At 41.7% G+C, this 14,496-nt stretch overlaps 1 protein-coding gene across 1 annotated transcript in view; it reads right to left on the minus strand.

The window, feature by feature from the left end:
- The window catches only part of LOC106633575 (von Willebrand factor A domain-containing protein 5A), a gene marked incomplete in the record, with an annotated part of 45,504 nt that extends 31,664 nt beyond the window's left edge, over window positions 1–13,840 (minus strand). The window contains 11 exon segments of the mRNA XM_042227603.1: window positions 6,267–6,417; window positions 10,187–10,301; window positions 10,392–10,471; window positions 10,858–11,002; window positions 11,098–11,186; window positions 11,285–11,433; window positions 11,573–11,687; window positions 11,771–11,937; window positions 12,508–12,730; window positions 12,820–13,022; window positions 13,768–13,840. Coding sequence (XP_042083537.1) covers window positions 6,267–6,417; window positions 10,187–10,301; window positions 10,392–10,471; window positions 10,858–11,002; window positions 11,098–11,186; window positions 11,285–11,433; window positions 11,573–11,687; window positions 11,771–11,937; window positions 12,508–12,730; window positions 12,820–13,022; window positions 13,768–13,807 — 1,477 coding nt within the window.
- Between the last annotated feature and the right edge of the window lie 656 nt (window positions 13,841–14,496).

Here is a 14,496-nt window from a genome sequence, read left to right on the forward strand (position 1 = left end):
GACTGCCATCTTCCCCGGTAGGGCACAAGCATCGAAGGCGTTTGGAAAGGGAGGGGGGGGGATCAGTGTGTGCATATCAGTGTATGTGTGTGTGTGTGTGTCCAGAGTTCAGCTGAGACAGTGTCCTTCGCCCCGCCAGGCTAAGAAAACAGTCTTCCAGCCAACCCAGGTGGCCTTGTATGGAATGGGGGGAACAGACTAAACACAGTCGTTATCAGGGAGTTTTGTTCAGCTCCAGCCATAAGGCCGCAGCTGGCGCCGAAGGGGTCTCCGCTTGAAGTGATGATGGTTTTTACATATATTGCCAATAGCTAATTATGCTTAATACTGATCGAATATAATCAGGTATATTAAATAAGTATGTTTAAGTTTAACACATATAATGACTAATAAATTGTCTGTCTATATATCAAAAGACCCCTCTGAGTGAAAAAAAAAATCAGGGAACAGTTAACCCTGCCTGGGCTAGGGTTACTGGGCCCCCACCTGTTCTAGCAGGAAGGGGTCATCCCTGACTGCAAACCAGTGCACAAAGCAAGACACATAAGCAAGTTTGATGAGGAAGAACTGGTCTGGCCGGCACAGAGTCCTCAACTCAACCTGATCAATGACCAACCTCACAAATGTCCTTTTAAAAGAATGACCAAAACAACCCAAATTATCTGTGTATCTGAGCCTCAGTCTCAGTCTAACTTTGCTTTTTTTTTTGTGGGAATGGAGTCTCTGCCTTTGATTCTGACAAGTAACTGCAGCTAAAAAGTTAACACTGTCACTTCATTTGATCATAACAAGTGTAGAAAAGCTCAGACTGCAGCGTAGAAGTTGCTGAAAGGGAGGAAAGCTACAATAAGCTGGAAGTGAGTCAAACATTGATTGTTAACAATATTGTATGCGATTGTTCAGGACCACTGAGTCACAGGGTTAAAGTCTACTCATTGTGAAAGAATTTCTGCAAGAATACAAAACTTTGTACAGAAGTTTACATACACTCATCATGGGCATGAATTTGATGGTATTTCTGAGCTTTAATGGTTTCTTTGGATTCTTGTTGTTCCAGGGTGGAATGATCCAAATTAGCTGGCTTATTCACATAGACTGTAATGCTTCTAATGTACAAAGAAATTATGTCATTCAGTTGTGTTGTGCATATGCATATTTTATATTATAGTTACACTGTGTACTGTGTGTGTTAGTGGAAAATGATTCTATGTTTCTTTACCTTCTTTTAAAATGTACAAAGATGCCTTTTCTCTGCCCTTTGTCTATGGTTAGATTAGTTTAGAATTATCCTTTTAGACTTTCCCAGCAAAGACATATTGTTTTGGGACATATTGTTTTAGATTGTTTTATCTCTCACAGCTTTCTCACAGCTCTCTGCTGACGAGACTAGCGCCACATATGGAGTTGTTTATTTTATCTGTTTATTATTTTCTTATCCTGTTCTCACTGTCTTTTCTATAAAAAGTGCCAAGCCTCTGTTCACGACGTGAGTTGTTCTCAGCAGCTCACCCGTGTACACGTTTAGCAAAGAAAGTAACTTTGTCTCATTGTGTCTTTATTTCTCCTGGGTTTTTTACAGAGTTTTCCCCCAACATGTTCATTTGGGCAATGGAGTCCAGCACTCCTTCAAAGGCAGATATAGGTAAACAGCACTAAAAAGCTTTACTATTCAAAAGGTGATTAGTGCCAATTTCTGAATATTTATTTTTTAATTTCACAATATGACAAAATAAAGGATGCTTAATACTTTTTAACATGATATTCTTAATAACAAAATTGAAAAAAAATTTGGATTTTGTTATTATTTTCCTTGAGTATTTCTTCTTCAGTCACCTTTCTCACTCACTATGTGTTAACAGACCTCTCTGGACAGAATCATACTTGTTATTATTCTCCGTCTCTCTTCCACAGCATGTCTTTATCCTGTCTTCCTCCTCTCACCCCAACCGGTCGCAGCAGATGGCCCCGCCCCTCCCTGAGCCTGGTTCTGCTGGAGGTTTCTTCCTGTTAAAAGGGAGTTTTTCCTTCCCACTGTCGCCAAAGTGCTTGCTCATAGGGGGTCATATGATTGTTGGGTTTTTCTCTGTATGTATTATTGTAGGGTCTACCTTACAATATAAAGTGCCTTGAGGCAACGGTTGTTGTGATTTGGGCTGTATCAACAAAACTGAATTGAATTGAAGAAAATGGTATTTGCATTGAGCAAACATGACAAGTCATGCCACAAAAATAATCAGTACATTGTCTCTTCAAAATACAACAAATACTAGAGTGTCCAGAAGGTCAACATTTTTTTTTTAAAAAATGTGTCAGGAAGTGCTGTGTGGCAGGAAGGAGTTGGACCCAAAATGCAGGCTCTCAGACTCAAGGGGTGAACTCAAAATCACAGCTTTATTGGCTGGCAAGGAAGACGCATTTTAAAAAAAAAAAAAAAAAAACTACACTGGGAAATCTAAGTTCAAGGAAACACAGGGACAGAGTAACACACCGCAATGAGGGACGATGTAACATTGACACAGAGACACACAGGGCTTAAATACACTGGGGAATAACGAGGGAATGAGACACAGAAGAAGAGCAGAGCTGGGGGAAATCAGAACTGATGAGAGAAGGAAACGAAGTAGGGCCGTATTCAGGGTCTGCAGCCTTAAAGGCCACATTTTAAGGCCGATTACGTCACAGTGGCGCGCCGAAGGCTGTCCCAATTCAAAGGCTGCTCGAAATGCGGCCCTCAAATGCGTCCTTCATTTCCCTGAATTTTAAGGCTGTGGCAGTGTAGACTTCGTGGCCCAACATATCCCACAATTCATAGCGTGGCAGTCGGTGTGGATAATTTTGCCGCAGACGGCAGAAGCGGAGCGGCCGAAGAGTAAACTGTGAAAAGTAAGTACGGAATATTATGTCACTTATTTATGTGCAAATGTTTAATAATGAGGAACATTAAAACATTACTGTTGGCCACATGTCGCCATTAGTGATGTTTGTACTTTCAGCGTTAACTTGCTTTTAAAGCCTCTACTTCAAAATATATATATAGTCGACCTTAATCTTACAGAGAATGTGATGATTTTGTGGATAATTAAAGTCAGTCATATAGCCACAAACACAACAAGCTGAAAGTCAGTGATGCTGCTCGGTTTGCAGTCCTGAATATCACGACACAAGCAGGATTCACTGCACTGTTAATGTTCGCTATGTTATATTGCTGCCTCTGTTCGGTGGTGTCGAGCCAAACGGACTTTAACGTGTATTTGAACGAGCTGACGGTTCACTCGTTAAGCTGAAAGAAAGATGCTTTAATCACAGCAGTCACACATGTGTCCACTGTACCATCTGGGAACTCTTCTTGTTTTGTAATAACACAATCCTCCTTCTTTTGTGCTGTTTTGTAGCAGTGTCTACACCTGAGACTGTCACCCGTCTGTCTGTCCTGCACTCTCTCTCTGTTTCTTTCTCTCTGATTGTGGAATAAAAGTATGAACATGTATTTATAAGTTACACTTGTGTTTGAATCCTGCAGCTTATCACACATTTGATTCCCATGTGTGACAACTGCAAGTGTCCAGAGTGAGGACAGACTGAAAGACCCAATGCTGCACATCATCTGTGAGGCTTTGCAGCCCTGATGATCCACCAGGACAAACTCAGCAGTGTGTGAGGAAGTGAAAATATGTTCTCCTTCATTTCTGTCAACCACACGTTTCCAGCTATCATGGTTGCTAGGCAACCTGGGCAGCGCGACGGAGGCTAGACCGTCCCATTTCACAAGCCTCGCACTTCCGGCCTTAGCGGTCTTTGAGTACGCAGCCCTTGAGGACCGTTGAGGCTGTGTACTTTAAGGCTGCAGACCCTGAATTGGGATACAGCCTAGGATACACTCACATGAGACACAGACCTTCAAAGTAAAACAGGAAGTATAACACTGAGGCGTGAACTTGACATGGTGGAGACAGAACAACTAAGAAACAGAGACATAACCATAAGGCAGAGGACTCTAAGAACCAAAAGACTAGAGATGATAAATAATACACAGAGTGAAATCCTGGAACACAAGAAACTGACTCAAGGGAGCAACAAAATACCAACCATGAGAACATAATTCACAATACAGAGAGACAAAAAACACAGGAAAATCAAAACATGCCAAGACACAGACCAAGAAACACGGACTTTACACAGAACAGAGGGGGCACAGAGAAACATGAGGGGCAAGGGATCAAAATTAGAAACGATAGAATAAATCACACGAGAACTCGACAAAATACTAAGAAAACTCACAAAGAACTAAAAACGCTGGGTCAGGAGACCCAGGACCCTGACAAAATGTTATTATTTGAAATGGAGTCACTTGGGTCTCACAAATTAAAAATATACATATATTCTATTTTGACAGGACAACCTACTGATATTTGTTTTAGCAGTACAGCGTAGTTCAAAAGAGCATTTTTTGAAGAAAATATCTTGTGTAGTATTTAATATTTGAAGTTAAAATTTCACAGTAGTCGTTATACGTGCCCAAACTTTGTACCATAACATTTTTATGAAAATCATGGATGGTTGAGCAGAAGTCCTGTGTTGATTTTAAACAGAATGACCCATGAGCTGGGTTTGACTTTACTAACTTTTTGAAGTTACTTTTTAACAAGCAGGTAGTAGTTTGTGTAGTACAAGAAAAACTACCCATTAGCTTAAGAAATTCCTGAGCTGTCCTTAAAGTAACACCAAAGCTGGGTCCGCTCCCTAGACCTCAAAGAAAGGCTGCAGCTTGGCAGAAATCCCACAGAAGGAAACAGAGGGAGTCAGGACAAAGACAAGCTATGAAAGAGAGAAAGCAAGAGAAGTGCAGTTTGGTGTATAAACACATGGAGAGTGAAAATAAAATGAAGATAAAATGCTCAGTGTATCATGGTAAGCCACCAACAACCCAGTTGCAGCATACCTAAGGGATGGTTTAGGGGCATCTGATACAGCCCCAACGGGAAAGTATTGACAAGTAATGTTAAAAATAGAGATAGTGTCTGAATTTAAATAGTGTTATGAATTAAAGAAAAAAAGAATGCTTGGACACTGCTATCATAATGGACAAGTTTTTGACAGGGCTCCCACAACTATGTCTCCAAACTAACTTCCTTCCAAGCCAAAGACTAGAAAATACGATGAAGCATATCTTGCCTTTGGCCTCACCTGCACAAGTGCCAAGGTAGGTCTCCCCGGCAGAATTAGTTTCCAAGCGTCGGGAGCAGGCGCTGGGCTCTCCAAATCACGGACAAACAGAATCCAACATTCTGGATTTTTAGTTCACAAAAACTTCTTATAATGACTTACTATCCCTGACATTTTGACACTTTATACAGTAAAGTTACAGTGGAACACAAATAATGACAGGCTGATCCTGCCACAATTTGTTCCCCCTGTCCAAATCATGGACAAGATTTTCTTGTAAAATAAAGGGGGGGCCTAGCAAAAGAAAGTTTGGGAACCACTGACGTAACCGCAGTAATCAGTCTGAAGGAGTCCTGACAGTATCTTTCACAGATTTCTTTCTGCTGCTGATGGATTTGCCTCTAAACGTCAAACAGGCTTTGTTTGACGTTTTGTTTGACGTCTGTACAGTGTGCAATGTGCAGACAAGTCTGTCATTCTTTACAAAAGCAGGCTCTGAGAACACAAATTAGTTGTTGTTGGTGATGTTCCTGTGTGTGTCAATCTGTCTGTTCTTAGTGTATTTTAGAGTAAAAGTGTCAGATTATTGCACAATAGTGTTTGGACTTGAATTCAAACAATGTCTCCTTGATTTCACACAAACTGCAGACTGAGATTACTCTGTCATGTCTAATATGTTTGTGATCAGTAATGATATACTATTAGATGTTATGATATCCCTAATCCAAGAAATAATGATTAGGAAAAAGTGAAACATGTTTAAAACTAGACACACAGCATTAGGTTTGGGTATTATTAACTGTTTTCCAGTAAGTAGAGTTACGTTTCTGAAAATACTGTTTTAAATTCAACACGTGGAAACTCACAATTCAAAACAGAAGTGTTGTTTGTGTTAAACTGTTTTACCCAGTGTCCTCTGCAGGCCTGAGACTGAAGTGCAGCTGGTTCTCAGAGGGATGACCTGCCAGGCTGTACTTCAGCGTCACACAGCCCTCTGCTGCCTCTGAGCTCTGACACAGAATTACAGTGTTAGAAGTCACGTTAATCACTGTCATCAAATACCTAAACAACAACATGAGAGGCTGCTGCTCCTACCTGTCCAGTGAGCTGGGCATAAATCAGTGACCTCTGACCCTGGAAAAGTGTTGTGATTGGTGGAGAGAGGACAGTGACAGACACTTCCTTTGGTAAATCCCATGTGACTGAGATGTCGACCACAACCGGCTGCAGAGCAAATCGCAGCGACTGCATCACCTGAAAAATAATGAAAACTTTCCAAATATACACAAACAGCTGGAACAGACATTTTACTCACTGCAGGTCTGATCTCAAATATGCATGCTGCTGCTGCTCGATGTTTAACTTGACTTCTTTTGTGTGTGTTGTGTGTGTTTGTTTTTGTGTGTGTGTGTGTGTGTGTGTGTGTATGTATATGTAGTATATATAATATAATATATATAAATTATATATATATATATATATATATAAACATGTTTGAACATACATACATGCACATAAACAGACACATAATCAACCATACATTAAGACATTTATTCCAACATGCAAACTATGGACCAAAATACAGGGGAAAGATCAAGGGTAAGGTAACCAATGAATGCTTTCTCTCTTTCATAGTGTTACGTTCCCCTGAGGGGTCTAGGCGGTGAGGGGGAAGTAACAAAAAGTGTCCAGGTCAGAAAAAGGAGTCAGGGAGGCAAAAGGGTTAAATTAAAGAGTTTTATTAAAGTAGCTCAACTAAAAGAGACGGACAAGCCGCTATCACCATTTAGGAAAACAAACAAAACTCAGGCGTTGGTCGATAAAGTAAAACGTAAGTCAAAAAGAAAGAGCAGCTCACTAGCTGAAAATGACCAAAAACACACACAGCTCACTAGCTGAAAACACAACAACCACTCAGCTCACAAGCTGTAACCACACTACTGGCACTCTGGCCCAGAGCTCACCTTTCCCTGGGCTTAAATCTCCTTAACTACTGACGAGAGTCAGCTGCACAAAAGGGAAAGGTGGCACCTCAGGCAGAAGGGGTAGTGGGACACACACAGGCACCTTCAGGAGGAGGCCCTGCTAGGGCCGTAACACATAGCTTGTCTTTCTCCTGACTCCCTCTGTTTCCGATCCCGGTCCCAGTGTCGCCACCTCCAGCTGATGAAAGGGAGAGATGCTTCCGTTGCAGAGAACTTTTCCAAATCACTTTATGGCGACCTGTCCAATTTGGCCAAAAGACTGTGCTCACTGGTAAATTCGGGCATACGGGTGGGTGAATCCCTCACTTCCACTGAATCTCTGCTTCTCCTTCTGGTCATCCTCCGTCTCAACTAGATCACTAGGTCACTTCAAGCCTCAGCAGATTCAGGAGCTGAGCAGAACCTAATTGATATTAGGTTAGCTAACGAGTTACATCTCCCTTTGATCCTGTTAAATCCTCCCATCCCTGCTACAGCCCTTAATAACCAATTTTTCACTACTATTACCCACCAGACCAAAGCCATCAGTATTATTATCTGAGGCAATAACCAGACCCAGGAGAGGGTTCCTTTACTCTGGGGTGGAGACAAGGAGGCCGCTTCCAGTCCTGCAGCAGCAGGGAAGTTCTCCTGTTCTCCTGACATCAGCAGTTTGTGACGACCCCATGCGTCACTCTGCCCATTCATATGTGGTGTTGATTCGTGCTGTTCAAAAGTGAATTTAAAACATGGGAGGGGCATGGTGCCAATGACCTGCCCCTGTTCACCTGCCAGACAAAAGCCAGTGTCAGCATGGCCCCCCCCAAAGAACCCTCAATGTCTACGTGTATTTAAAATTGAGAGGTGGGCACCGGTACTAGAAGTGAGGCTGAACAAACACACTGCCTTCTTTGAATCGCCATTTCAAAATTAAAACACTTATTCACAACTGCTCCCATTCTCATCCACCCCGACCACTCAAAGTTGTGTACTGTAGAAGTGGAAGCATCAGACTCTGGTGTTGGAGCAGTCCTCTCACAGTACTCAGGTTCTCAAGGCAAACTACAAGCCTGTGCCTTCTTTTCTCGCAGTCTTTCCCCAGATATTATGATGTAGATGACCGTGAGTTGTTGGCTGTAAAATTGGGCCTAGAAGAATGGAGACACTTACAAGGGGGGGCAGAGCATCCTTTTGTGATCTGGATAATCATAAGAACTTAACCTATTTAAGGACAGCCAAGAGACTGAGAGCCCATCAGGCTCGCTGGTCACTATTTTACGCACGTTTTAACGTCTCTGTTTCCTACAATCATATCCCTGCTTCCTCAGGCAAAACTGTAATAATCACCATATTTAACAGTTTTTTTTTTAAGTTAGCCCACCGTATAGCCTTGAAAAAAAAAACTGTCTTCAGTTGCTGAGGCAGCTAAATTGTTAACAGATCATGTTTTCCGACTCCATGGTATTCCGGTGGAGATCATGTCTGATCAAGGCCCTTGGTCTACTTCACAGGTGTGGAGGTCATTTTGTACAGCATTAGGAGGCCGGGTCAGTCTCAGCTCTGGATATCATAGCCAGACCAGCAGCCAAACAGAGCAGATGAAACAGGAGCTGGAGGCTACACTTTGCTGTCTCATGTTCAACAACCCTTCAACCTGGTCATCATATCTCCTCTGAGTGGAGTATGCACACAACTCTCACACTTCATCCATTACTGGTTTCTCTCTTTTGAAATCTCCTTAGGATACCAACCACTTTGTTCCCAGAAACAGAGATAGAACTGGCAGTTCCCTCAGCGCAGCAGCGGCGATGTCAACGTGTCTGGACACGGGCCAGAGAGACATTAGTCTGGAAAGATGAGCGCTAGTGCCGTTAAGCAGACCACGCACTCCCAGGTAGCTACTTGGGCAGAAGGTATGGCTTGCTGCAAAAGATATTTCCCTAAAGTCACTGTTGCATTCACCCATACAAGGTGGGGCTCCATCATTAGCCCCAAGGTAGTTAAACTGAAGCTACCAGCATCATGATGCATAATCAATCATCCAGGTAAGTAAATCCCCAAAAGTTGATTCTGTTCATCTGGATGTAGCGTTTTCAGTGGGAGAAATGTTTTGTCACTCAACTGACTTCTTCAGTCTCAGCTGACTGCAGGTTTCCCCAATCTTATAAACAGAACATTTGCATAATGACTGAAACCAGCCCAGTGAAGGAACAATGGGCTGGGAGGTCAGTTCCTTGATCATTAATATGCAAACACTCATGAACATTGATCAACAACCACTGATCACTGGCCATGAGCACCATTCACAGAGAGTTGGGGAATGGCTGCAATCACAGCATTGTAAGATGGCAAAAGATGTACCCTTAGGCAATGTTCCCTCTGTGCAATCGCGCACTGCTGGCACAGGCTCCTCGCACAGAGAATCTGCGTTGCACACAAAAAAAAAATCTATCCTGAATTGAAATAAAAATAAATACGTTAACAATTCATTCTGTTTTGCAGAATGAGTCAGTAAGTGACCGGTGACTGGCTGCTCCAGCCAATGATGCGATTCACATTCGTATATACGCAGCTAATCAACATCGTTGACAGGCTATGACAACGTTCTTATGTGCCAACACCGGTGTTTTAGCTAGCAAAGCAGCGTGGCTGATGTGCAGGATCTTGGATGTCCGCCGGCCTGGTCGTGGCTGCCAGTCTTGGGTAGACTGGGAAGGGTACTACACCTCCGAGTAAAAAGACTGCATGTGTGAAATAATGTCAAGGAGATCTGTCGAGAAAATTAGTTTAAACTCAGAGAAGAGAACTGATCAAGAGACTTGGTCCAGTTGAAGACGTGCAGACTTTTTAAGCAGTCACTAGAATACATGGCAGGGAAAACAGGTTGAGGTGGATTGAGGAATCTGCTGATGGTGTCAAACAAAAACCTTGATTGGATTTATTACCATTAATCAAAACAGCAGAATAAGATTGTGTCTTTTATGAGTTGGTTAAGTATGTTTAGTAAGACCTTCATATGGTGTCATTATCCTCCTTCATAATTGTGTTTAATGTCTTACTTTTGGTTGCATCCTGTCAGTCCCTGTGATGAACTGAGCGTGACCTCCTCCTTCCTTGGCCATCCCATTGATGAGAGCAGAGCTGGCCCCTTCCCCAATCCCAAAAGAGAAACACCTGCAATAAAACAATTGTCTTTGAGCACACAGAGGACATGTTGGACATCCTAAAAACTGTGTAGATATAACTGTGGTTTTGTGGTTTCACCTGTGAGAACCTGAATTCTTCTTCACCTGATCGATCACTTCTTTGGTGTTCCCCACCTCTCCATCAGTAAAGACAAACAGCTAGAGAGGAGAGTTTACACATAAGGACATATCACCAGACCCACAAACACACAGCTTGTTCTGAGAGCTGAGTTAGTTTTCAGAAATAGTAACTGGGCTGTGTTTTATTAGTGCTTTTCTACTGTGCTTGAGCACTCAAATCTCTTTATGCAACATGTCTCATTCACCTATTCAAATAAAATGGGTGAATACGGGCCCTTTTTTCTATGGGTTTCTATAAAGCAGTAACATGCACATACTCACTCTACATCATGCACATTGGGATCAAGAACACATTGCCATGCAGCCAGGAATTGAACCACCAATGTTCTTATGAGCAGATTATCTGCTGCACAACCTGACAGACAGGTTGTGCAGCTTTCCTAGTGTCCCACTGTATGTGTTACCTGTCTGGGCTGATTGGGAATGCAGGGCTGGCTGTAAATATGTTTGATGGGCTCCAGGATCTCTGTTCCTCCAAGATCAGCCTCCATCTGCTCAACTTTCTTCAGAGCCTCCTCCATGGTCTGCTGGCTGTACTCCACACTCTTACTGCCATCACATAAACACATGCACCAAAACATCCATTAAGATAGCTTAGCAAAGACAGCATGGCCTTTGTTGTTGTTGTTGTTGTTGAGACTCACAGGAAGATGTGTTCATATCTGGACCCAAAACTGTAAATGTTGAAATAGCAGCCAATTGGTAAACTCTTCAACAGGAGCAGCAGAGTGTCCTGAAGGGAAGAGGGAAAAGATGGTGAGGCCACTGTGTGAGAGGAACACTATGAAAGAATATCTATCTAATATGAGTGTAAGAACAAATGATGGATACCTTGGCACTGCGGATGCGAGTATTACTCATACTTCCAGATCGATCCATTAAGAACACAAACTCTCCACATGAAGCTGTTGAAGACATCACAGACTGGGTAAACTCAGGGTACAGACTCACCATCACCACTGGATCACCCATCAGAGAGCCTGAGAAATCAGAGACAGAAAAAACTTAAAACAACATCACCTTTAAGTGTTTATTCAAACATATTGAACTGCTGAGCTGATGAGTAAAGATAATTTGCTAATAAAAATGTATCTAACAACCTCTTCCATTTTCACTCACCCGGCTCAGCAGAGGCCTGACCTGCCTCCACCACAGCAGTGGGCTGGTGGGCGTCTTTGTAATAAATCAGCAGTTCAACATCTCTGTCAAACTTGTGTCCTGCAGCCAGCTTGACCTGCACACCACAAACACATTCATATTTATTCATCAGTAACAAGTAACAACCACACACAGCAGACACATCAGCACTCTACCTACCGTGGCCTGGGTTTGATCAGTGTTGAGGTACTGCAGAGGGTCCAGGGAGCAGTTGGACTCTACTTTATGGATTGGACGAGGAGAGGACACTCGGGCAGAAAAAGACAGACTGTAGGGCACCAGAGAGGCTGGAACAGAAGTCACCTGGACACCTGCACCTTCGCTACCTGCACACAGCATCAGGTTAGAAATGCTGTAAACAATAAGGCTGCTCACAAGAAAAAACTTCAGCTGCTAAAAACCTCTGCTTCGAATAAGGATTTCAGGAAAATTAGGTATTTTTAAAAAACAGCTCTATTTCAGCTGTTCGGGAATAACTAGATTATCAGAGTACAAATGATAGAGAACCATGCATCTGTGTGAGCAGCTTTACAATTTAACAGCTGTACTCTGTGTGTTTTGCAAATGTTCCACATACTTGATCAATTCTAATAGCAAACTGGAACATACACAAATCCCCATAACAATTTTATATATTCAAATTTCACTTGCAACATATCAAGCTGACAAGAAAATCTGAAAAGTTACAGTCTGTGGTTACTCAACACATCTGCCTCTGGTTTCTTACAAAGTTTATAATATGAAAAATATCTATATCACTTTTTCTTCTAGAAAATGAAGTTGGATCTTGACTTAATTTTCTGCCATACATTGTATTCTGTCAGTGTTTTGAATGTTTGTTAAAGACCTAATATGGTTTAAACATTTCTAGTCCAAGTATTCTGAAGTTGTCCTACCCTGAGGTTGGTATCGAGGGTTGAGCACAGCAGGCAGACAGAACCTCAGACCATCATCAGCCTGCACAGCCAGCTCAGTGACGTACTCCAACCTGATGGAGGCGCTCTCTCCTGGAGGCAGGCTGCCCACACGCAGAGAGAATATATCTGGACTCTGATCACTCTCCTCCAATAGGAAGGCCTGCTGACCGGAGCTCAGAGCATCATCATACTCCTCACGAGCCTGAAGCACAGGTGACACATGTCAGTGACATTCACTGTGTTTATTTTGAAGCTCACTTATAATCAGGTTATATTTACTGTCCAGCTCACCTTCTGTTTCTCCTTCACCTCAGCTACAATCTGTGTCTGTCCAATCTGAGCACTGAAATGACAGACAGCAGCATCTCCAGGCAGAGGGAAGACAAAAACAGCCTCTAATGGTTTGTCCTCCTTGTTCTCGTAGTTCAGAGTGGAGACCACTGTAGCCACATGGTCCCTCACCTCCAGCTCCACCTCAATGCTCTTCAGAGGAACTGACAGACAAACAGAATTAGAATAACTACATAAACCATACAGATGTTTTGCAAATGGTTGATTCACAGATTGTGTCTTGTGTTATATTTCAGCCACACAAAAGTCAACTATTAACAAGCTGAAGCTTATGCTTCTTCCTGCTCCTTTTTGAACATGGACGTTATTTGGAGTTGTGGTTGCTCGTTTTCCTTTTGTTTGCTTTGTTCATTTGTCTCTTTCAATTCTATTTTTTTTATACTTTTTCAACATGTTCAAAATAAAGATTCAATCAATCAATCAATCAATACTTAAACCTGACTGTTCGATAGTGTCGCAATGTGTATTTATTTTTATTCATATTGATTCATTTATTTATTTATTTTTTATCAATTAATTTTCCTCTTTACTTTTCTACTACAAGGATATACTCTGCATGACCCGTAGCCATATGTAGCACAGCCCACTGCCCAGGATGCATATGGTCAACTTTACCAACTTGTACAGAGTGAGCTTGCTGCCATCCTGAACTCTCCACCAGTAAGTGTGGGAGACCCAGACGTTTTTATTATGTATGCTTTGGCCAGTAGAAGATGAAAATGGCCACGGACCTCAATGCAATTCTCATGTTGATAGTTGAGTACAGCCTCAGTCAGGGTGAAACAATTATATATTATTATTTGTTACTACAACTGATTAAAGTCTTTACATTTGAATGTTACATGAATGAAAAGAGTCTGCAGAGAAAACTTTATTTCCTGTCAGTACCTGGTTCCCTCTGGAGAGTTAGCAGGCCACAGTGGTTCATAATCGTTCCTGTGAAACAAAAACATAGCGATATTAATATTAAACACAAGAAATATTTTTCGTCTATGCAGCCTGGAACAATGCTCTACTTTATATATTTTATATACATATAAAATTCTGCATTTAAGAAAACGTTTCCTTAAAACAAAAACTTAATATGACATTTAAAAGGTTGTTTTTGTCGTTTTTAGTTTTTTAACAAATGAAACAAAAACATTGTAGTTCATTTTAAAAGCCCTGTATTGCTTTTCTTTTGATTTTTTTTTTGTTATTGCTCATTAATAAGACAAAAGTATTTCTTATCCAATTAATCAACGGTATATTTGATAGAATTATAATCTATAGCTGCAGCGTTAGTTGAGTTTGAGCATAACTGTCCTTTAACCTCTCAGGAATTTTGCAGTTGACTGGGGTGAAACTGGGGACAAATGTAGTGTGGGTGCAGGTAACATTTAAGATTTTAATGAATCATGAACGAAGAAGCACATTACCAGCAAAAGTAAAAAGAAAAGTAAATAAAAACTTAACTGGTAAAAACAAGAGCTCCAAGAGCTTTATTTCGCTTAATTTCCCATGTGTGTTGGGGGCAATAACAAAGGACACAAAGATGCGCTACCGTAAAGCTTACTGAAAAGGCGCAAGCAATTTAACCGTCGGATAAGAGACTAGTGTCAAGCCAGCCTCCAGTTT

The sequence above is a fragment of the Haplochromis burtoni genome, unplaced genomic scaffold (assembly GCF_018398535.1).
Source record: "Haplochromis burtoni strain Fernald_Lab_line unplaced genomic scaffold, NCSU_Asbu1 Contig_270, whole genome shotgun sequence".
In the NCBI taxonomy this organism is placed as follows: domain Eukaryota; kingdom Metazoa; phylum Chordata; class Actinopteri; order Cichliformes; family Cichlidae; genus Haplochromis; species Haplochromis burtoni.